We start from the raw sequence: 25,542 nt of genomic DNA on the forward strand, positions 1-25,542 counted from the left end.
GGGATTTATAGGCCGCCCTTTTCCCTGAGGGGACTCAGGGCGGCTTACAATCGTAGGGAAGGGGGTGCAATACAAAAACAAACAATATGTGAACAAAATAAAATGATAAGACACAACTTGCATTCAACAGTCAACACTCGGGCGGGTAAATTGGGAACCTATCCCCAGGCCTGATGGGATAGCCAGGTCTTAAGGGCTATGCGGAAGGTCTGGACGGTGGTGAGGGTGCGAATCTTTTTCCAGAAATCATGTAGAGCTTTAGAGATAACAATAAGCATCTTGAATTGCACACAGTAGGACACAAGGCATGCCCATACTGCTGCATTCCATACCAATTAAATCTTCCCAGTGATCTTCAAGGACAGCCCTGTGAAGAATGCATTGCAGTACTTGAGTTGTTAGGTGATTATAGCTTAGATCCGTGATGGTAAACCCAGAAGTGGCACGCAGAGCCATCTCTCTGGGCACATGAGCCATCACCCGTTTTTCTTCTGGGTTCTGGTGCACTGGCCAGCTGGTCTTCCTATGTTCAGGAGCAACAAAACCGGAAGAGCAGCCGCCCAGTGCGCATGCCGGGAAGATGATCTTCTGGTTTCCAGCACGCATATGCACACTGGCCAGCTGGTCTTTGTGCACGTATGCACAACAGAAACCGGAAGACCCGGTGACTGGTGCGCATGTGCACGCTGGAAGCTGGAAGATCATCTTCCTGGCGTGCGCTGCCATTTTGGGACAGTGCTGAAAGGTTCGCCAACACTGGCCCAGATTATAATTGCCTAAAGGGCCTCCGATTCAGAAAACATAATCTGATTTCATACCAGAAGTAGTTGTGCTAAGGCTTTCTTTTCCTTCTAGTACTAAGTGCTTTGGAATTTGAATTTAGACAGTTGACCATAAAGGACACAACTGCTAAAGTATATTAGTCTGATTTTATTGGCTTATCTTAATTTGATAGTATCAACTGGATTTCCAGGCTCTGCAGAAGAGTTGTTCAGGACTGATGTAGTGGCTGAAGATTGCCTTCCTATACATTATATAGAAAAAATACATGTAATCTCAATGTGAAATATATTCTCCGCAAAGTATAAAGTCTAAATATGATCAGAAATATAATCTTTTAGCTGTGTTTTCTATCAATTTTGGTAATTCAAAATTGTCATATTGAAATATACTTTTATATTCAACAGCAAAATAGCAATATGTACATTTATTATTGATAAAAAGCTTCTGCATAATTATGTTTATTTTTTTCAGATTGGAAGCTGGAAATATGTAACTGTTTTGTTTCTTCATTCTAATAAATTGGAGGTTCTTCCAGAGGAAATGGGTGATATGCAGAAATTAAAAGTTATAAATTTAAGTGATAATAGGTTTGTAACTTACATTATTTTGCATGAATATTCTGTTATTCACAATGAAGCTCTGGATGGATATAATCCAATCACTATTTCTCACATAGAATTGTTATAAGCATAAAATGATGGGTCATTCAAATGGGGAATTATTGTTTCTTTGGATGAAGGTGGAATGAACATGTAATATTTATATAAAGCATATGTTATGTAAAATATTTTGATATATTATTTTATAGTTTCTGTTGGTGAGAAAAGGTATGTCTAGGAAATGTGAAAGTCACATTAGGAAATGTGACTTAAGAATTTAGACAGGAGGAATTTGAGGAAATTCGAGGAAAGAGCATAGTTGTTTGCAAGAGAAATGTGCTTTGATTCCAGAAAAGTTTGAAGGTTGCAGGGGCTGCAGTTGTGTTGGCAAGAAAAGGGGCGGTATTTCACACCAGGAAGACCAAGTGACAACTTGAAGACATTATGATGGATTCGCCTCTTTTTTTGCCTCTGTTTTTAATTCATTTATATTATTCAATGATCCAGAGCAATGTGCAAATGCCTTATTCTTGAATTATTTGAGTTCTGCTTCAGAACTTATTCACAGTCTAGCTGTGTAAAACTGTCTGGAACCACTTAAAAAGCTGAATTTACCACAAGAATAATTTGTAATCCCAATAATAATTAGAAAGAGAAAAATTACACAATTAAAATGGATAAGAATGTGGGGAAAAATAATCATTTTATTGCTGTATTTTACTAATAAATAATTATTACTGCTTTGATTTGCTGATTAGCTAAACAATCATCTTGACTTTTATTCACAGATTGAAGTATTTGCCTTATAGCATTTTGCAACTGCAACATTTGACTGCTTTGTGGTTATCAGATAATCAGGTAAATGGTATTTGTATTTCATAATTTAATATTTATATTTCCTTTGAAACAGAGTACGTTTTAAAAATAGCACTTGAACTGAAAATACATTGTTAAATTATTTCATAATATTGACTTGTACATTTGATATTTTTATCATGAAGTGTTGTATTGAATATGTTGCTATGTTTCTGATGAGAAAAATATTTTATTGATACTTTGCCTAGAAATAAAGTGAAAGAACGGTCATCAAGAGAATTTTAGATACTCAAAAAACTCTCTGAGCAGTTTTACTCAGTTTCTTAAGAAATATCTTCCCTTCCTTGTCTATAAAAGTGCAGTTGAAAATACTTGGGTTAGATAATGTTTATTATATTTCTCATTTGCTTGTTAAGAAAAGTTTAAGCCTTCCTCCCTCATTCTGTGGCTTATTCTGAGCAGAATGCAGGAGGCGGGCCGGGAGGGGGGGGGGAAGGAAGAAAACGTGAGGAAGGAAGGAAAATGTTTCAGTAAAATATAAAAGACAGTTTTACTTACACAGTAAAACATATGCTTGTCTAATTGCTGGAAATTAAGTTCTTTTGTATTTCCATATGAAGAACGAATATCTGAACTGTACTTGTTTCCTCATACATTGAACAAATAACATTTAATATTCTGTTCCATTATTTTTACTATTTTTTTATAGGCATATATGATTTTTGTAAATAGGCTCTCTCTAATGACCCACCACCTATATAATATGTGACCCACGTCACATTATATATCCATTGTGGTTATAATTAAACATGAATATTTACTTACTTATTTATCAAATTTACATAGTTGCCCAACTCTCTCTCCCTCTCTCCCCCCTCTTTATTTCAACACATGTTTATCTTATCGTTATATATCTTAGACATTCTTTTGCTATCAACATAAGATTTGTTTTGTGTCCAAACAATTACCAATGACTGATTCCAAATCATAGTTTATCTCTTAATATGAAGTGACAGTACAAATATAATAAATTAACTTTTGGAGCTGTATACAGTTTTCTTTTATCACTATACCTTCAGAACTGAGATAAGATTCTGTGGAGTCAGGCACGTTGAATCATTCAAGTAGACTTTGTTGCTTTTTCCCAGCTAGCAGATTTTTGTTCCTTCGAGATCTGTAGAGAACAATCATCTAATAATCCAGAGCAAATTTTGAACTGGTCTCAAAGAACCATATTTAATGTTTTACAGCAAGTTATATAAATAATTAGATAAAAAATGAATTATAGTAGCTTAACCTGCATAATCTCTATATGTATTCATAAATGTTCCCTTCTTTCATTCACAGTCTAAACCTCTCATTCCACTTCAAAAAGAAGTTGATCCAGAAACACAGGAAACTGTTGTTACTAATTATATGTTCCCACAACAACCAAGATCTGAAGATGGTAAGAATTATATTTATTGATTATTATACAAAATGCTACTTGGAATAAAAAAAAGGTTAGATTGGATTTGTTTGCCTGACCTTAGAAATTCAAAACACCTGAAAAAATATTTTAAGATATTTCATGGGAGAAACAAGTATTAACAATATTTAAATTCTGTAGGTCTCCCCAGTATATAATAGAGATATGATGACCATTAGGATTCTGAAAGATTTTTAGGTTTTGGCTCACAGATTTGTGAGCCAGCATCTAAACAACTGCTGTTTAAGGCATATTATACTATAACTTTACAGCACTTATAAATGAATGTGTTTTGTGTCTATGTTCTGGACATGCTCTGAGCATTGAGTAAAAAATACATTGGAAGTTATGGCTCAGATTAAAATCAGTAGTTCACATCTACTGTCTCATATAAAAGGGAAAAAAGCAAGGTACAATTTAAACTGCATAAAGAAGAAAGTCTCGTGAAATAATTGGGAGCTGCCTGAAATTTTGCCTTCTGGAATACATTAGGAATGGAGCCACATTATCTGTTTTATAAATTGCTTCATGCTTTATCAAGTCTTTATAATTGGGATGAGAAAATGAATAGATTCATTGTGCATAATTTCTCTCATTACTGTTTATAAACATAGATAATTGTAGCCCTTGGGACAGTCTTAGTGCAATATCTGGTCCAAAATATAAATTAACAAATTTGAAAAAAACAACAAGTGGTTATTTCCTCAGCAGTCTTTCAGTTGTAGAGAATTCTGAAATTGTGATACTTAGAGCAATTAATAAAATTAGTCCTTAACTTACAATGATAATAGAGCTGGCTAATTATGTCATAAAGCGGGCCCTCACATGACTGACCCGGTTTTATGACCTTTTTTGTGATGGTTGTTAAGCAAACACCATTGCTGCAGATGTTAAATGACTGCCAGGATCGTTAACAATGTCGGGCATCTTTGCTGAAAATCAGAAGTAAATGTGTTTTTAGCAAAAACATCATGAGTTGGGATCATATGACAGCAGGATGCTGCAAACAGCCATAAATGTGAGCAAGTTGCCAAGTGCCCAAAATGCAGTCACATGTGTATGTGTGTGTGTGTGTGAGTGAGCAGAACTGGGTTGTAACTACCTTTTGTGTTTGTGGGGGTTCTGGTGTAACTTTGATTGATCACCAAGTAACTTGTCATGTTTTGCACTGTCTATAAACATTTCATTTTTTAAAAACAAGATTATCATCATGAATTTTCAGATCTAAATATTTTTCATTTGATTTCAGTAAAGTTCATCAGATCTTGACTATTCTTGTTGCCAGGTAGTAATGGAAATGGAAACTTCATTCATTTCAAATTGGAGCTTGGGCTTTGGCTGTTTATAGTGCATTCAGCCTGTTTCGTTAAGGAGGATTTTAAGAAATGCTACGTGCTGTTGTATGAATTACTTTATTTTCTCTAACTTACCTTTATACTTTTATTCAGTGATGTTCCTATCTGATAATGAGAGTTTCAATCCTTCACTGTGGGAGGAGCAAAGGAAGCAGCGTGCTCAGGTGGCTTTTGAATGTGATGAAGATAAAGATGAAAGAGAAGCACCACCTAGAGTATGTATTTGCTTTATTCTGTTATCTTGCCTTTAGCTTTATCCTTTACAGGTGAACCACAGCTGCTTTGGATGTAATATTTTGCTGAGGTGGATAATCTGTCAATGCATATCCTATTTGATCTGATGGGGTGGGCAGATAATCTCAGAGAGAGGTGGTCCTACAGATAACCTGCTCTGGTGTCCTGTAGAGCAGGGGTCTCCAACCTTGGCAACTGTTGCTAAGGTTGGAGACCTCTGCTTTAGAGCTTTAAAGGTGATAGACTTTAAAGGTGATAACCAGCACCTTACATTGTACCTGGAAGAAAACCTGGATCCAGTGCAGCTTGCTTATCAGGCATGTAACATGAGCAAACTGGTGGGTGGTGGCAGCCAACACTTCCAGATGGTCTTCAAAGGTAGCCCCAAGTATAACACATTACAGTAGTCCAGATGGAAAGTGACTAAGATATAGGCGATGTTACTGATAGCCCTTATTTACTGATCATTCTAAGTTATGTAAACCCCAGAAAGCATGTTTTACAGCCTTTTACAGACAGTACTTTTGACTGTCACAAAATGCTCCCCCACCAATGCATGGGGTATTGGCAACAGGTTCGCATTTATGACTGGTTGAAGCATCCTGTAGTCACGTGTCTGCAATTTGTGGCAGAAAACAGCAAAAAAGTTCCATTGGATATGTTGGATTCCCTTAACAACTGTCAGGGTTCCAAGTAATAGATCCATATCAAGTAAAACTCCAAGGCAGGTAAATTCCTCAAAGAATAGCTTTGTTGGAAATACATTGGCACAGATCTGGTGAAAACCGACCCTGAGGACTCCCACAGTTTTCACCTATTTAAAAGTAAAATGTTGTCACTTTCTCAAAACAATCAATTACATGGTCCAATCACACCTCAAGTCATGTTGCTGGGTGACATCACTCTGCCTTTCTCCGGCAGGGTGTGAGAATGTCCTTGGTTCACAACAGAAAGTATTTTGTTTTGGCTACGGAATCCCAACTATCTCAACTCCCCCTTCCCTATCCCTCAGCTCCAGTGTGTCAATGAGGTCAATGAGGTCAGCTTCAGGGTTGACAACAACCACCTGATTTGCTTAATGGCGGGTGACTTAATTTACGACTACTGTAAAAATGGTTATAAAATAGTCAGGTCACATGGTGACCCACTTAACAACTGCCCTAATTTACACCCAAAATTCTGTACCCCTTGTGGTAGTAAATTGAGGAGTAACTGCACTTACTGTATTGATCAGAATGTGGAACACTCTTTGCTGCAATTTATAACTGGTTAATTTTAAAATTGATTTATTTTCTTTAGGAGGGTAATTTGAAGAGGTATCCAACACCTTACCCTGATGAACTGAAGAATATGGTCAAAACTGTTCAAACAATAGTACACCGATTAAAAGATGAAGAAAACACAGAAGAAACTAATAAAGAAGCAAAGCAAGAAAGCCAACAAGTTTCAGTAAAGGATATAGGAGTAAAGGTTAGATTCAGTTTTATGCTAGAAATTTTCTAACTTTTCACTACACGTTCACTACACTTTTGAGAGCAGTGAAAATTTGAACTGTTTAATTTTTTAAAAACTTTAGTTCATGTGAAGATAACTTTAAAAAAACCTTATAATTGACATTCTGTGCATTTTACAAGATGTTCATCCAAGGATAGATATATCATAAATAAATAATGTGTTTCACAATTTTGGTTAGCAGACTGGCCCATTTAGTTAACATTACAATTAATAGATAACGAATCAAGATAAAGAATAAAATAACCCTATAAAGAATCAAATCATTTAAAAATCTAAAGAAACTTTTAGAAACCACCTCAAAGTGATAAAACCCAACACAATTAAGAACATACAAAGAATACATGACAGTAGCATTTAAAATCTGGTAGCAAAATGGGATTCCAAAGTTTTGGTGCTATCACCAAAAAAGTTCTCTGGCTTGTCAGTTACAAGCAGGTAAATGGCCAGGTCAGCTCTTATCAAGAAGAGAGAAAGCTGGTAGGTTTTCTATAGATGGATATCACACTGACTTGAGCAGGGTCTTGGAGTACTTCCAACTACTAGCCTGGAATGAGAGTAATTGATACATGGGGCTTAGCTACTGTTAAAAAAAAAGGTAACTTATACTTGTTAATGTTGATCCTTGAAATATAATCCAAAGCACTTTTGAATTTAATTGAATTTTTGTCCCATTCCATCACTTAGTTAATGCCCTGTTATAAAATAAATTACTCTAATTTGCAGAAATACGTTGGGTCAAGGCCGTATATCTGAAATTCAAGAAACAAATTCAGACTATTGCATCATAGTAACATGGTTTGATTGGGTAAATAAACATGTTTGCTATAAGCATTTTTGGAAGAAGTGCAGAAAGCAATAAAAATGATAATATGTTGTAAAAAATTAAAAAAAAATAGTCCAAGGTTTTTTTTGCTAAAAACTTGTTTTTTCTATATTTTAACTATCTATTAATAAATAGCGCCTTTTTTACATGTATAGTTGAGTTTATAATGGGCTGGTAGGAAAATGTTAGGACTAGTGTAAGTAGACTTTGGATTTGATGAATTTATACTACCTTTCTCCTTACTATAATGCATTTTCATTTCTTTAATTTTAACATGCAGTAAGTCCCACTTTATTTGTGACCAATTCTGCTAATTTTGTGGAGTGAGGTCTCACACTCCTGTGAGTGAAATCCAGCTGTTTATTATTTTTCAATCCTAATTTTTATTATTGAAATGCAGCAAGATATGTTTCAGTCTGGAGTCAGTAATACTTTACAACTGCTTAATTTATCTGATATCAAAATCGGAATCTGAGGAAGTGGGGGATATTGATTATTTATAATATCCGCACATTATTTTTAGTATACCTAAGAAGCCTCATCCAATGGGAATCTCTTTTCTTACTGTGTTAAACATTTAGACTTTAGAAATTACTCCAGTGAAAAACAAAATGGAAAATGAGCAGAATGTTATGGGAAACTGTGTGCAGAAACCTAATGAACCAGATGATGAGAACAGTACCAGAAATTTGCAGATGAACCATCAAGTTAAAAACACAGAAAATGTGAAGCCAATTGTTAACCATGAAGATACTCTGGAGGTATTTTATGTATTTCTATGTCTTATTCTCTATCATCGTGGCATTAAATTTGGATAAAACATAAGGAGTATATAATTTTCAATATATTTTTTTATAAATCTAAAACAAAAAACTCCCATGCATACTTCATACAGTAATGTATACAAACCTTTTAAAAATAAAATAATCCTATACATATCTCCCAAAACTATCATGTACTTGAATAGTCATGGATAGAATCACTCTGTTAGTTACCAACATCAAACTTTTTACTGAATAGTAAATTTAAATAAATGCTAAGAATAATTATCGAATTTGTTACCTAGTAACAAATTTAGGTATTTATTATGTGCATTTATTTAAATTTGTTACCTGGTAACATTTCAAAAATATATTTTTATTATTTTTGTGCAACTAAAATATTATTATTGCTGCTATTGCTTTTATTTTATACTGTCCTAGCTTTATAACTTAGTGCGAATTAGTACTAGAAAACTTTCAATCAGCATGATTAAAAGAAGTCAGGTATAATAAATGTTACATTTATATAGTGTCATTTTCAGTGGTGAAATTCAAATTTTTTTACAACCGATTCTGTGGGTGTGACTTGGTGAGCGTGGCGGGGGAAGGATACTGCAAAATCCCCATTCCCTTCCCACTCGGGGGCCAGCCAGAGGTGGTATTTGCGGGTTTTCTGAACTAATCAAAATTTCCACTACCGGTTCTCTAGAACCTATCAGAACCTGCTGAATTTCACCCCTGCTCAAGTTAGATGAGACTTTTGTAGCTTACAAATATCCTACATACTATTATTATTAGTATTCAGTATGGAAAATATATTTTCCCCTGCATTCCATATTTTAGTAGCCTAAATAAAAACACCCAGTGAGGTAACATTTGTATATTCTTTGATGGCCAGCTGTTTTTCTGAAGACCAGCTATCCAAATACAACTATATACCTCTTAAACAACAGCTTTGTGGAAAATCTTTTAAGGCAGGGGTCCCAACCCTGAGGCCAAGGACTGGTCCTGGTTTCTGGCCTGTTAAGAGACGGACTGCACAGCTGGGGTGAGCAAGCAAAACCCCATTTGTGAAAGATTGTCTTCCACAAAACCTGTCCCTGGTGCCAGAAAAGTTAGAGACTGCTGCTTCAAGATCTTTGTGTTAACCTTAAAGGCTGTTTGTAGTTATGTTGACAAACCTGATTCTTCTTTTACAGGAATCAGAAGAATTATCTTCTGATGAGGAAATGAAAGTAGCAGAAATGAGACCTCCTCTCATAGAAACTTCCATTAACCAACCAAAAGTAGTAGCACTTGGCAATAGCAAAAAAGGTAGGCCTTTATTCAGTGATAAATGCTTTAAAAAGAGATCTATTTCTCTGAGTTGACTAAAGTTACAAGTTTTGCTTGAAAAGTAGCATAAAAATACATTTATACTCACATATTTTTTACTTAAGTTCCTTCTTCAGTTGTTTGGGCCTGGATTGCAGCTATTAGGAAACAATAGAGATCCCATGCTGTGTAAAGATCTGTGTGCTTAAATTTGATGTCGTTGCCTTGTATTCTACCTACCTTCTTCCAGTTCAGTGCTTATTATTTGGGTTTGTGCTTGTTGTCTTCCACATCTTCAATTTTGGATTAACCTAAATAAGCCAAATCTGCAACTCTTTATTATATCTTGCAGCCTAGTTTGTTTGATATGCTGACCACTGTCTATGCTTTGTTTATTTCTGCTTTATTGTCTATTCTGTATTGCATTATCTTAATCCTTTTTGTGTGGTTTTAATATAAATAATTAGTACAAATATACTTAGATTAGGATGATAAAGTTTTACTATTTTGTGTTTGTAGTCCCTATAATTTTGTTATTATTTTGTTAAAGTGTTCTTCAATGCATTTGCTATTTTGTAAGATTTGAACACAGAATTTATCAGATATTTTCATTGTAAAGAAATGGACAAATGTTTTTATTTACCAAACTGCTGCCTTATGATTTCACAAAAATTTAATATATTTTGGTACACTCAAAGCCCCAAGCTGAATATAGGTAGTCCTCGAGTTACAACTATAATTGAGCCCAAAATTTATGTTGCTTAGTGAGACATTTGCTAAGTGACTTTTGTCCTGTTTTGTGACCTTTCTTGCCATGGTTGTTAATTTGCAATTCTAGTGACACGATTGTTAAGTGAATCTGGCTTCCCCAGTTCCTTTGCTTGCCAGAAATCACAAAGGCTGATCACTGCAACTGTTGTAAATAGGAACCAGTTGCAGACATCTGAATTTTGGTCATGTGACCATCAGGATACTGTCAATGGCCGTAAGTGTGAAAAAAGATTGTAAATCACTTTTTTAGTGCTGTTATAACTTCCGTCACTAAATAAACTGTTGTAAGTCAAGTACTTACCTGTATTTCAAGTAAAATTGAATATTTTGTATAAAGCCGATTGTTCCAGGTAAAATCATTAAAGTTACAAAGCAAACATGCTGATTATTATGAAATGAGAACTTTATGGAGCCATTAAATATGACTTACTGTGAAATCATAATATTATGGAACCATTTGGCAAAAAGGAATACCTTTATCCTAATACCAGTATAGAAATGCTGATTCTTCAGCCTATTCAAACTTAAAATCAACTATTTAGCATATTTAGTATTAAGCATATTAAGCATATTTAGTAGGGTTGTATGAGTCATTCAGACTCATTCATCTTCCAAAAAATAGAAGTGCTTTTCTTAAGCTATTCCCCAAACTACCAGGGTAGTGTGACTTTTCTGCTAGTTTACTGGCACTCTGGTCAGTGGTGGGATTCAAATATTTTTACTACTGGTTCTGTAGGTGTGGCATGGCTAGGTGGGCATGGCTTGATGGGCATGACGGGAAGCATACTGTAAAATCTTCATTCCCACCTCACTCCAGGGGAAGGTTACTCCAAAATCCCCATTTCCTCCTGATCAGCTGGGATTTGGGAGGCAGAGAATAGATGGGAGCTGGGTCAGTCAGAGGCGGTATTTACTGGTTCCCCAAACTACTCAAAATTTTCGCTACTGGTTCTCCAGAACTGGTCAGAACCTGCTGAATACCACCTCTGACTCTGGTGGACATGTCTTTGAGAGGACATAATGCTTCAAGTTGCAGGTTTGGAGAAGCCTCACTGAGTTCCAGGAAGGTGTTCCTCCAGATGATTCACAAGGGCCGTGATACTTACTGTCTATGAAAAGCCTCATTTAAACTGAACGTGTACCATAGATGTACCTTTGCATGAGTTAGTAATACAAATATGCTAAATCAAATTAAATTATTTTCAGATGACAGTAAAGCAGTAGATTCTTCGTCTGATGATCCCACCCATAACAGCAATCAGAATAATAGCAATTGTTCCTCTCCTTCCCGAATGTCGGATTCAGAATCTCTAAACACTGACAGTAGCCAAGAAGCATCATTGTGTTCTCCAGACAGAGAAATTACCATGACTGTCAATACCAAAATCAGGTTTGAAAAATATTATAGTATGTTATAAGACCATTTGAAATAATGAAAAAAATTTTTTTTTGCATTTTTTCTATCCTCTGCAATTTGTATCATCTGCAAATTTAATAAGCATCCTCTCTACTTCATAATTGTCATGCCATCTAGTATTCTTAATTACCTCACTAATCAGAATATCATGAGGTATTTGTATCGTTTGCTGAAGTCAATGCATATTATGGGTACCTCATTCCTTCAATTCATTAATAAAATAACCCAATCAAAGAAATGCAATAAGATTAATTTGGCAATTTTGCTCTTGACAAATCTGTACATTGCATTGTTTTCAAGATGCTATTAGACTTCACTCTATAAATTTCTGAAACATCTTGCTAAATCGTAACATCAGTCGGATTGAATTTCTGGATATTCCTTTACCTGTTTTTGAAGAAAGAGCAATATTTCTTGTCCTCCAGCTATCTGGTATTTCATCAGTTCTCCAGGATTGCTCAGAGAAGGGTTCAACTAGGTATTAACTGGTTCCGCTATCTTGTTTTGAAGATTTAAATTCATTCAGAATAAAGAGATAATCCTTAACAATGTTTCTGTTTGTGTAAAGCTTTAGACTGCCCCTTCATCATGCAATTCACAATTTCCTGGTGTATCACAATGTTTGTTAGAAAAGACTATAAAGACGTTTAATCCCATTATCATCTTAGATAAGTTCTACTGCTCCCTTTTGCCTTGGTTGACTGATATCTCTTTCATTACTATTATTATTATTTGCTCAGTTTTTAAGCAGCTATCTCTCTGAGTCCAGTTCATTTGTCTCTACAGTTGATTAAATCTGGCTTAATGCTGCTTTCTTAAAATATATTTATTAAATATAGCCATTTTATAAAATTACTCTTGTTATATTTAGGATTGTTTTATTTTACAGGGAAGAAGATGAAAATTCTAACAGTCTTTTGCAAAATGGAGAAGTAAATGCTCTGACAGAAGAAAAAATGAACTTTCCAGATAAAATCACAAATCTATCTGAATTCAGTTTAAATATTGAGGAGAGATTAGCTTTAATAGAGAAAGGTGTTGAACTAAACAACACCACTGATGAACCTCACAACGTGCATCAGATCAACAGGAATATCTGCAAATTAGCTGAAGAGGGACTACAATCTAATGTAGTGAATCAAATAAAATCAACAGAGATGTCAATTAAGGACTTGATAAATGACCATATGAAAGAAGAAATTAAACAATTGGAAAATAAATATCCAAATATATGCCCAGTAAATATTATCAATGGACATTCTGACGACATGCCACACTCCGCAAGAAAGTCAGAGCTAAAGAGAAGTGCTACCATTGAAACCGATTCTTCTTTGGAAATGTGTCTTTCAAAAAGCACTGAAGACTTGTCTCCACAGAGGAGTGGGCCAGTGGTGAAATCCCACAGCATAACTAACATGGAGACAGGTGCTCTAAAAATCTGTGATATTCTAAATGACAGTGGATCCCAGAACCCCAATCCAGCAATAAAATCAGCAGGTATGGCTGCAGATGGAAAAAATATAGTCCGGAGCAAGTCAGCTACTCTCTTATATGATCAGCCATTACAAGTATTTCCTGGATGTTCATCATCTTCTGATTTAATATCTACAAAAACAGCAACTAAATTTGATTTGAATCATAATCCTGAAGATACTAATACAGTTAGAGGGCAAGGACCGCATTCCTCACAACCATTCACTACCCCTCAATATAATATACAATACAGCAGCAATATTGTACCCAAAGAGTCTTTGTGGCTCCAAAAACAAAATCCTGTAGCTGAACAAAGTTGTTCGTCTTCTCAGCGCTTACCAAGGCTGGATAGTACAGAGAGCTGCACTTCTGCAAAACATTCGGCCAACATGAATTTCTCTAACCATAATAACGTTAGAGCTAGTGCTGCCTATAATATGCATCAAAGGATGGGCAGTAGGCATATGGAAATGTGGGCTGTTTCACCAAATGACAGGCATCCTTCTAGTGCAACCCGAAATACTCTCCAGCGACAGAGTAGTGTGTCTTCTACTGCTTCAGCTAATGTTGATCCTGGATCTTCACGCCGTCCTCTGGTTTCTGAGGGGGATTATTTAACGTATAGGGATTTGCATTCAGCGGGAAGAGTCCCGCCAAAATTGTCAGGGCAACAGAGACCTCTTTCAGCAAGAACACATAGCATTGATGGACCAAATGTACCCCGACCTCAGAGTGCCCGTCCTTCAGCAAACGATATACCAGAGAGAACTATGTCGGTCAGTGACTTCAATTACTCAAGGACTAGTCCGTCTAAAAGAACAAATCCAAGAGTTAATTCTGAATACTCTCTGATGGATCCTACAGGAAAAAATAAAGTTCCTCATGACTGGAGAGAACAAGTACTACGGCACATAGAGGCCAAGAAGTTAGAAAAGGTAAGCAGTTTTACTTCCTCTTCTTGAATTCAGCAGTTTGTTTTTTATGAAGCTGGTAAAAGCCTGGCATTTTAAGGGATACATTGTTGTGATATTATAATTCAAAATTTCAATAATTGGTTTAGTAATAAACTCATGTTCATACAATAGGTAAGTTAGCTTTAGGATTACCCAGCTAGATGTTTTATTATAATACATAGTATGCTTTATTTGTAAGGAAGAACTGTAAAATCATCAAGATAATTATTGCTATAAAGTTAATGTTTATGACATCTAAGCAGATAAAAATCTAACCATCTTCAGCAGCATGTTTGAAATACCGAGATAATATAAAATCCTACTATAGTGGCATGGTTATTGCTTTGCTGATTATACATTCTTGTTAAAATGAAAAATATCAACTATATATTTACTTCCCAGAGGGCTGATAGCAATTTTTCAAATGATTTAATTTTTCTGGGGTACTAGGAAAGTGGCAATATCCAAGTAATCCTCAATTTATGACCAACCACTTACTGGATGTTTGAAGTCACAATGAATTTCTTCAGAGCTGACCAGCCACTTAGTTGATGTTTGAGGTCACAGTGGGTTTCCTCAGGGCTACTTACAAAACAAAATTAAAAATTCCTGACAGCAGTTGAAAAAGTCATAAAATCAGTCACATGGTTACTCACTTAACGACTGGTACAACTTATGACCATAATTGCAGTTGAATGTCAAGGTCTATCTATATTTAGTAACACAGAAACTTGAAACTTATGGCAAATTCAATCTAATACAGAATATCTTTGAAAAGGTTCACGTAGAAATTTCATCAGACTGGTTTATTTTTTGTTCCTAGTCTTGACGTATCCTTACACAGATATTAATTCTGTATTGATCTCTGTTGTCCCGCTTTTTGCCTTTCCATATTTTTACAGTCCCTCTCCCCCAATATGGGGTTCGTGAAAGTGTGGATCACAAAAACTGTATTTTCTAGTTTTCTGATACAACAGTAGAGATTAGAGGAAAACTGCTGATATGATAAACTGCTAAAATATAAGACTCATTTGGCCTCATGGATGATATTGAAGACTATTAGCGAGTATGCTTTCATAAATTCGGTCATCTTTTGACTGTCAGATGTCAAGGATTGGGATTATTTGTTTGATGTAAAAATTTTAATTATGAAATACTTTTTCCTTAGAAGTATTTGGTTCAGGTCTATTTCCCTCAAATAGCCTGTCACTATAGCTATCCATTTCTTCCAGCTTTGTACATTAGCAGTTTAACATAGAAACTGTGCAAATAAACAGGAAGTTTTAAATAAGTCAAAACAGAAGGTTTCCTGTCCGGTAAACTATACTCTTGAATATTTTAAGTGGAAATATATTATGGAGTGTAAACGATTATATTATGTGGCTCATATCTATTGATGTTGATCTGTTCTGGTTAGGATCAACATGTGCCTAGTGTGTCTGCAGCATTTATATCTTGGTGTGGAGGAATGCTTTTCTTGAATATTTATTTATGTTGGATGTTTCAGATACTATTTTCTTTTAAATGCAGATTTGCAGATTGATCTGAACTTTATATATTACTTCTGTGCATAATGTCAGCCAGATTTTTAGTCTGAATTTTTATCCACTTATCAAGTCCTTCCCAATGTCTTGGGATAGGCAGGTGTTGTTTTATGATGTTAAAGGTATACGTTGTAAGATACCTTTCAAAGTGAAACTGTCTTTTGCAATTAACGGATGGGTATTTTGTCAATGCTGATGATGTTCAAGTGGTGCTCCAAAGATATTGGAATTATATCCACGGTAGCTATTCCTACTGGCACTATCATTGCTTTCTTTTGTTATTCTATTTCTGTTTGCAGGTCTATATATTGTGATCTTTCTCCAGTTCTTTTTTGTATATCTTATTGTCTCGGACTATTGCAAAGTCTACTATCCAGACTTTCTTTCTCTGTTATTGACCATTTTTAAGACTGGGATGTTATGTGGCAGGGGTTTATGCATTTGAATTTTAAAATCCCAGCCCACTTTAGCTTCTTCATTTTCTATTTTCTTTTTCTGTTTTGTCGTCGCACCAATTCTTGCTTGCAGGCAAATGATGTTTCTTGCAGATCTTCCAATATACCATTGCTGTTATTTTGTCATGTCATAGCTTGTAATGCAGATTCTCAGTCTTTGGTTTGTAGTCAATCTGTGCAAACTTCTTATAGCAGCTAACTAAATGATCCATTGTTTCTTCAGCTTCTTTGCAAGAGGCAGCACTTGCTGTTGTTGCTGTGTTCTCAATTCTGGCTTTTTATGCATTTGTTTTTAATGTCTTGTGCTGCCATAATTAGCTCCTCTCTCTCTCTTCAACTTCATGTTCTTAGCTACATTACCAGACCTTATTGTTATCTGCTTTGCTTCCTTTTTTTTTAACGTACTAGCCAGGGGTGGGTTTCTTGCCTCGTTCCAACCGATTCGGTTGGAACGGGGCCGGCGGTGTCCTTGTGCACGCGCGTGGCACACGCATGCGTACTAGCGTCTGTGCGATGCTCCAGCTGCTCCTGGAGGATCGCGCAGGCACTGTATGCGTCCTGCGCATGCATGGAAGCGCAGAACTCGTCAAAACCGGGTAAGGAGGGCGGGCGGGTGGGCCCGTCGCCATTCCCGGAAGTTACTTACTTCCGGGTTCGCCGACCAACCGGTTCGCAGGGACCGCCGCGAACCGGTTGAAACCCACCCCTGGTACTAGCCCTATAATGCTTTGTCTTGGCAATGCCTTGCCATGTCTCTTTTCTAGTCTTCATTTGGTCTTTCTTTCGGCCAATATGGTCTCTCCAGTATTCAGTAAGCCTTCCACGTATACTAGCTTCAGCACATCATCTTCACTGCCCTTCAGATATTTTCCCAGTGCCCTTTTTTCTTCATAGCTGCCTGATGTATTTGCAACATTCCATACCAACTTATTTTCCTTGGTAAGTGTTTCCAGGAACACGAGACTGTCTTAGACTACCATGAAAACATAGTGAATTTTTGACAGAAAGTCTGTTTGCTTTAGATTTAAATGGCAATAGCAAATTTCTTTTCATCTATCCCTCCACAGATTTTTGAGAAATGATGGATATTTTCTCTCTCTCTCTCTCTCTCTCTCTCTCTCTCTCTCTCTCTCTCTCTCTCTCTCTCTCTCTCTCTCTCTCTCTCTCTCTCTCTCATGCACAATATTGTATTTCATTTATGCCTATCTCAGCTTGATTTGCAAAAGTGTTTTTTCACCTCACTATGTAGTTTATTTTTATTTTCTCCCTCAGCAGTATCTTTATTAGGAGAGGGAAAGCAAGAAAAAAAATGCTGTTGCCCATCCTACAAAAAGATTGTCGGTTCACGGGATGCGAAAACAACGTTATAACCCTAACCCTAACCCTTTATAACGTTTCCGCGTCCCACTATGTTGTTTGTTGATGGCAGGCATGGTTTTGTTGGTGCGCATTTGTCGGGCACGCATTTGACGGGTCACGAAGATTGACAATAAGATTTTTAAAACACCTTTAAAAAATTGTCTTAAGAAATCATGGAACTGAATTAAAACAATTAATTGTAATGCAATCTAGCACAGACTATTTTGAGCCCAGCAGGAAACAAGCAAAACGATTTATATTACTTCGTAAACTCATAAACAACAACCAGTAAAAACAAAGCCAAGATATTTCTTATGGCTATAGATTTGGGAGAAGCTTATTTGTAATATACCTGAATATATTTAAGTTTTTGTTTGGAAACTAGGCTGTAATCAGTAAGAATCAGCAGCAGTAAACATGCAAAGTGATTTAGTAGCTCATGATAAACTATGATGATGAAATCAATATAATATTTCTTTATGGGCAAGGTCTTGCAATCAAAATAATCTCTCCATTCCAATATGATGTGCAAGCCAGTTGAAACATTGACATCCCTGAAGCTATTTGATTTAAGTTTCCTAGCTCTATCTTTACAATCTCAAGATGCATTAAAACATTGTACTTTGTTAGAAGCAGGCTTGGTTTTCTTTCATGTTAGAGCTTAATACCAATTCTTTTCTAGATTGGCTCTTGTTCCATTTGATTTTGGACACCACTCTGGTGGTGTCCAAACCAAACCTGGTTTTAAAGGGTGATTAGCAGGCTTCCTTCTGTAGGACTTTTTCCGGAGCTTGCTTTGTTCATTAAGTTTTTATAATACTGGAAATATTGTTAAATAGCACTTGGGGATATTGATCTTCAGTTTAAATCTGGTTCCCAGTCTTATAGTTTGTGTGGCCTTTTCACAATGGGTTGATCTCATAGTGATCTAAATATAGATCTCATCTATTATGTGCCGAAATTCTATTGGGCTTTCACTATGTAGTCAAAAGTGGAAAAGGCACATTTCCAATGTCTTACTAAATGGCAAGATTTCAGGAAGAGAAGCTTGGAAGCATGCCTCCTCCCCACTCCCCAAATCTGGTCTTGTGGGATGGGCAGATAGGGAGAGGTGATCCTGGCCAATGAATGGGCGTATGCTGTGCTTTGTGTGGTGATTATGTCAGACAGCATGTTCAGTTATATTGTGAAAAATCACATGGCATGTGACCGAGATTTTGTATTCACAGCGGGACGGTTTTTTGTTTGCATGGTTATAACATGATATACAATCTGTGTGTCTGCACTGACTTTGTGTATAACATGGCTTGTGATTTATGCATGCTGCACTAATCTCTGTTATCTGTCCCCTCTTTATTCAGAGCATGCTGTCACGGTCCTTTAATTCCAATTATGCTCCAGTTAGCAACTTTTACTATGGCAGCTCTAGGGATCTGCATGGCAGCCAGGGCAATGTTGCTTTGAGTGTTGCAGATGGAAGAAGTTCTGGTGTTCCAGTTCTTCGTGTGAGTACACTCCTAATAACATGCTTGTTGAAAGGAAATTGGAAATGACCAATTTAATTCTTGAAATTTGTGAAATCTTTACTATGTTTGATTTTATTCATTACTGTACTGGTTTTAAAAGGGTAATGATTTAAGAATAATGCACGAATCCACCTGTCCCTTTAATATTACTGCATTTCCTGCTCTGAGCCAAACAGCAGATCATCTTCTGATTTTAAAAATACTCATTGGCATGTTTTAGTCCTGTGGGACAGCATGTGTATGGAATGAGTTTATTTGTTGCATTGGCAGATGACTTAAAAGATTTTGATGAAATATGAACATACAGGGAATCCTCAGGTTATGGCAGTAATTGAGGCTGGAATTCCCATCATGAAATGACGCAGTCATAAGGCATGATGTCACATGACCACATTGTTTTAGTGATGATAATGCCATTTGCTATTGTTAATCCCACCCAGTCATTACGATACACCCTGACTCAAGCCATTCACAGCTTTGTCCCAGTCCCAAATTTCAGTAAGATTAGAGGCTGCTTCCAACTACTTGCACCTGCCTATCTCTACCCATCTCTCTGCCTTTTTGGCTAGCCGGTGTACAAGGGCCTTCAGCTGATCTCTTGTTTTCTTTCTCCCGCTATTGGCAAAGTGCACCCACCTAGTCCTTTGTAAGGCAGCTGCCTTCTTCCTAAGGCCAGAATGATGCTCCCGCTGATGTCGTGTCCCATTTGCAACCAAACTTCATGGAACTCATAGGGTCTCTGCAATTGGAATGGTGGTCACGATAGTGCAATTGAAGCTGGCCGATTGTGGCAAAGTGTCTGCAGAGGGTTGATCGCACCATCACGTTCACCGCCCCCCTTTTAACCCTACCCTATGTGTCCTTGTCAAAATTGCAAATTGGTAAGCCTTCTTGTGAGCCTTTCAAATTGAACAGTCGGCAGAAGGCCTGGCCTGGTAAACAGCAGCCTTGCAAAGATCCAGGCACATCTTGTGAAGGTTAGCCAGAGACTGTGGAGCAGAGGCTGGCCGAAGCAGTGAGAGCATTGCAGTTAAAGAGCAGAGATGGGAGAGGATATTGGTTGAGGAATTGAAGTTACCATACATATTGTCATAAGTACACTCAAATTTTGATCACATGACAACAAGGGCACTGCAATAACTGTAACTTATAGAACCAGGCATAACTACCATTTTTTCAGAACCACTATGATTTTAATCATAAATAGGTAACCTCTTGCATTTCTTAAATGATCCAAGTTGATCAAGCATTCTGAATTGTGAGAGGGGTTTTTGTTTGGAAAATTTCAAAATATAAATGTTTTTTTATGAAAATAAATATATTTATGTACATATTCATGTTTAGAAGCAGTAGCAGAGCTTAATTTATAAATTTATTTATTTACAGATTAAAGTATATATAATTTCATTTTTCTTGATAAATGGATATTCCAGAAGTGGGGTTCACTTACCTTCCCTACCGATTTGCAAATGTGAGCGCACTCGCTTCACTCTCACACAAGCATGTGCACAGACACATATTGGCTGTACTCTAGTATGAGTAAGATTAAACCTACTTTTCTGTCATGTGTTTGTCTGATTGATCTAATCAGATTCGTTCATCTTATTGTTCAGATATGAATGTGACTATCTTTTATGCTTCCGTCCTTCCATAAGTAGTCTATTTTCAAGTCTGGATCGCTTCTCCATGCACAGCACATGATCTTTTGAGTAAAAAAGAAATCCAATTCTCACTCTAGTCCTCTGTCACATTGACTAGGCAGACTTCTGATTTCTATTGGTATATTTTCTCTTTCTTCCACTTTTGGCACCAGTATAATTTTTATACATACTATGGTGCTATGTAAATGCCTATATTCACTTGCACATGTCCACTTCTATACTTCCTTTCATTTTTTCATCATTGTTTTTTGGCTGTCTAATTCAGGGGCGAAACTAACTATGAATGTCTGTAATAAATAAATTTAATAAAACCATATTCTTGCTGTGCAGCTTTTATCTTTAATTTGATTTCCTATATTGCTTCCCTGGGTAAAATACACACGATAGATTCAACAGTTCAAGGACTTGCCTTTTCTTTTAAACTAAAGCACCAATTGCAGCAGTCATTGAACAGCATGTCCACTTGTCCAAAGTCGTGCTATATTTCAGTTCCTAGGAGAAAATAAATAGCAAAGCTGCTATTAAGAGGTAAGCTTAGACACTAAATGATGTAATTTGTAATACAATATACAGGAACAAACTTGTGAACAACATGAAAAAGGATTAACTTGCTTTGGTATATAGCAGAAATGTTTATATGCTTTTTTTTCTAATTTTCAGCATCCCCAAACAGCTAATCCAGTAGATGAGGATGTATTCATTTCTGGGCAGCAGAATTATTCAACTGCCACACTCAGTCTGAAAGAGGCAGTTCCAGAGACCATTAAAAAACTTCCTGTGCAGGTAATAAACTGTACGATTCATTAATCATATGTGACTGTAATGTAGTGATAGTAATTAGTATTGTTTACATGTTAATTTTACATGTATTGTATTGTATTGTATTTTATTATTTGTATGCCGCCCTTCTCCGGGAGGACTCAGGGCGGTGAACAATTCAAGGGGGAAAAGGGGGAACATAAAAAGACAAAATACAAATAATAAAAGTAAACAACAGTCGCACAACCATACATGTCGAGAGTGGAGGGAACTCATCACCCCCAGGCCTACCGGCAAAGCCAGGTTTTGACGGCTTTTCGGAAGGCCTGGAGAGAGGTGAGGGTCTGAATCCCTGCGGGGAGTTCATTCCAGAGGGCCGGAGCTGCCACAGAGAAGGCCCTCCTCCGGGTAATAGCCAGGTGGCATTGGCTGGTAGATGGCACCCGGAGGAGGCCAACCCTGTGAGATCTAATGGGTCTGTGGGAGGTAATTGGCAGCAGGCGGTCTCTCAAGTACCCAGATCCAATACCATGAAGGGCTTTATAAGTTACGACTAGCACCTTGAAGCGTATCTGGAGACTGATCGGTAACCAGTGCAGCTCGCGGGGGATAGGTGTAACGTGGGTGTACCGAGGTGCACCCACAATCGCTCGCGCGGCTGCATTCTGGACGAGTTGAAGTCTCCGAATACTCTTCAAGGGCTGCCCCATGTAGAGCGCATTGCAGTAGTCCAGTCTTGAGGTCACGAGGGTGTGACCTTTAGGTTCATGTGCTTTACCTTCATCTGTTCCTCTGCTGTTGTTGCCAGTAGCAGATTGAAAGGTTGTTCCTCTTTTTTCAATTACGTATTTTTCGGAGTATAACACGCATCGAAGTATAAGGCGCACCAAGGTTTTGAAGAGGCAAATTTTTAAAAAAGGTAGGTAGGTAGATAGAGGGATAGACAGGGAGAGAAAGAGAGAGAAATACAGTAGGCAGTAGGGAGAGAGAGTGTAGTTAGGTAGGTAGAGAAAGGGATAGAGAGAGAAAATGAGAGAGAGTGTAGGTAGGTAGAGAAAGGGATAGAGAGAGAAAATGAGAGAGAGGGTAGGTGGGTAGGTAGGTAGAGGGATAGAGAGATAGAAATAGAAAGAGAGAGAGAGAAATACAGTAGATAGGGAGAGAGAGTGTAGGTAGGTAAGTATAGATAGATAGATAGATAGATAGATAGATAGATAGATAGATAGATAGATGATAGATAGATAGATAGATAGATAGATAGATAGATAGATTAGATATAGATATACAGGGCGGGGCATAACCTTTTCCTAGGGGGTCACAGCAAGATCGACAGCAGTTTACAACTTCCGCGACACCTCATTTTAAAGCCCATAAAAAACTGAATTGAATGAGCTATTAAATGTTAAATTTGCTTTAAGAATGGCTGGAAAATTCGATTCGGAAGAACAAAGGATCATTGACAGAATAAAATGCATTGCCTTTCGAGAGGCTCGCGATGCTGGAGCGACGTTTATCAATCGAAAATGGATTGCAAACAAATTGAAATGTCATCCGGATTGGGTTACTGATAATTGGAACAAAACAGCCCAAGAATGTTTCACAAAATTTGGAGAAGGGCGTCCTCTGCAACTGTCCCAAGAAAGCAAAGCCATCATTGCAACTGGCAGTCGCAAACAACGAAAAGGAAACCGAAAAGTGGCCCAAGAAATCCTTCAAATTCGTGGAAAACGAGTTGATCAAAGGACAATCGGCCGATATCGAGAACGAGAAGGTTTGAAGCCATTCCACGTCATTTGCAAACCATTGAAAACTCAAACACACGTTCAAGATCGGCTTTGGTTGTGCGATTGGTTGTCTGAATGGACCGAGGAAGATTTTCTTCATTTGGCGCCATCTGACGAATTCTTCGTTTATGCCATTCGAAAACCGAATTTCCAGAACGATCGAATTTGGGCTAAAGACGTCGACGACATCGCCAAACATGAACGATATCGACAAATCGTTCGCAATCCGACTTGCATCGGGATTTTCGTCATTTTCACAGCCAAGAAACTGCATTGGGTTTTGAAGGATAAAGGGGAATCCTGGGATGGCAGTTATTTCCGTGAGAAAATTTTATTGGAGAATGTCATTCCATTTCTCAGTGATCCAGACAATGTCTTGGTGGTTGGTGAGGCTGTCTTTCTTCATGACAAAGCTCCTTGCATGCGTGCAAATGCGACTCAGCAATTGTTAAAGGAAAACAATGTCGAATTTTGGGGCAATGACGTCTGGCCGGGAAATTTGCCAGATCTCAATCCGGCAGAGAACATTGGGGCCATAATTAAGGATGAAGTGGAAGCTCTGATGATTCAGGAGCAAGATCAAAATCGATATTCAGTTGAAACTTTGAGAATGAATTTGGAAACTGTGTTGAAAAATCTGGAAAATCGAACGGAACTGTTTGAAGATTTGTTGTGTTCTTATCCACCTCGTTTGAATGCTGTTCGAAGGGCTAATGGTGGTCATACTGACTATTAAATCGTGTCAATAAACTCAGTTTTTGATGGGCTTTCGAATGGTGTATGAATTATTTGTGTTGTTATTACAAGTGTTGCTGTGAGAGAGAGAGAGAGAGAGAGAGAGAGAGATCTATTTCAAGCTATTTAGCTCTCATCAGCTAGCCATACCCTTACTGGGAATCGAGCCTGTGCTGTATTGCCTCTAAGGCAGATGTGTTAACCATTGAGCCACAGAGCTCGACTCCTTATCAGCCAGCCAGGGTGAAAGGTATATATTTAAAGTCACAACCCAAAGTCTCTTATGACGAGCCGAAGGACAGAGAATGGAAGTAGTGATCTTCCTCCCATATTTGTGCATACCAGGGGTTGTGACTATATATATATACACACACTTTCACTAACGTACTGACATCCAATGGATTCCAAAGAAATAAGATCACCAACCTAATCCAAAAAGAAACCCCTACTAAAATCCAGGACAGAGAACAAGAAAACGGAAAAGCCCTCCTCCCATATATAAAAGGCACCATAGACAGAATCGGCAAAATCCTCCGCAAACACAACATCAAGACAGCATTCTGCACAAACTGAAAAATATCCACCATCCTAAGAAATCCCAAAGACAAAATTGAGTTAGAAAATCAAGGAGTATATGAAATCCCATGCCCCACCTGCCCCACCAAATACATCGGACAAACCAACAGAAGAATAAGTGCACGCATTGAAGAACACAAAAATGCAATCAGAAAAGAGGAACCAACTTCTTCCCTGGTCCAACACCTTAAAGCCACAGGACATAAAATGTGCGAGTTTGGAATGGCCGCTCCACTCTCCGCTCCGTTCCAAGCTGATGGAAAAAATGCTGGGGAACCTTACAAATGGCAACATAATTCTTCGGAGAGGTCCCTGGGGATGATTGAGATTCGGGGGACCTGAAGAGACCAGTCTGCTGGGGAGGCCATCACTCCCGGACAATCTCAGGTCTCGCAACTCCCAGCAGTTTTGAAACTATCTCTGCTGCTTGATGGTGGCGGCGTGTGGGCGATGGCGGCGTTTTTTGCTGATTCTCGGTGCTTGCGATGTTTTTTGACTTTATCCGCCCGGCTTGTTGAGCCCCTGGGGTCCTCTTTGGATTGCCACCACCCCGGAGGAGGGGAGAACGACCTGTGCGCCCGCCGAGGTTGGGCGAATTGGGTGGCTGGCTACATTTGCCGCTGCCATAGCCCTTCTGGACGCCCCTTCCCCCCCTCCCTGTTTGGCTCGGCCTTTGCATCAACGCTGCCTCCTTTTTCTCCTGTTCGTTGCTTGCTTGGACTTCTTCCCTTGGTGAGTTTCTCCCTCAGCCTACCATCACTGCTGTGGAGCCTTCTACCCCCTTGCTTGCCATTTGGCTCCTTTTTATTTGGGCTTCTGAACATCCAGCTCCCTTAGATGGGACTTTTCTACCTGGCTCCC

At 37.7% G+C, this 25,542-nt stretch overlaps 1 protein-coding gene across 5 annotated transcripts in view; it reads left to right on the forward strand.

Moving 5' to 3' along the window:
* Nucleotides 1–25,542, forward strand: part of ERBIN (erbb2 interacting protein) — a 94,667-nt gene that overhangs the window by 58,663 nt on the left and 10,462 nt on the right. For 4 of the 5 annotated variants that reach the window (XM_087715572.1, XM_087715570.1, XM_087715571.1 and 1 more), the window contains 11 exons: nucleotides 1,255–1,370; nucleotides 2,171–2,240; nucleotides 3,546–3,645; nucleotides 5,115–5,236; nucleotides 6,555–6,725; nucleotides 8,175–8,354; nucleotides 9,554–9,668; nucleotides 11,646–11,829; nucleotides 12,746–14,264; nucleotides 19,002–19,145; nucleotides 21,488–21,610. In XM_087715572.1, the coding sequence (XP_087571698.1) occupies nucleotides 1,255–1,370; nucleotides 2,171–2,240; nucleotides 3,546–3,645; nucleotides 5,115–5,236; nucleotides 6,555–6,725; nucleotides 8,175–8,354; nucleotides 9,554–9,668; nucleotides 11,646–11,829; nucleotides 12,746–14,264; nucleotides 19,002–19,145; nucleotides 21,488–21,610 (2,844 nt within the window). The remainder of the gene's footprint in view (nucleotides 1–1,254; nucleotides 1,371–2,170; nucleotides 2,241–3,545; nucleotides 3,646–5,114; nucleotides 5,237–6,554; nucleotides 6,726–8,174; nucleotides 8,355–9,553; nucleotides 9,669–11,645; nucleotides 11,830–12,745; nucleotides 14,265–19,001; nucleotides 19,146–21,487; nucleotides 21,611–25,542) is intronic. The other variant, XM_087715573.1, reaches the window with a different exon arrangement.

The sequence above is a fragment of the Thamnophis sirtalis genome, unplaced genomic scaffold, assembly GCF_051295495.1.
Source record: "Thamnophis sirtalis isolate CommonGarterSnake01/CBP01778 unplaced genomic scaffold, rThaSir2_p1.2 scaffold_5, whole genome shotgun sequence".
NCBI classification, from domain to species: domain Eukaryota; kingdom Metazoa; phylum Chordata; class Lepidosauria; order Squamata; family Natricidae; genus Thamnophis; species Thamnophis sirtalis.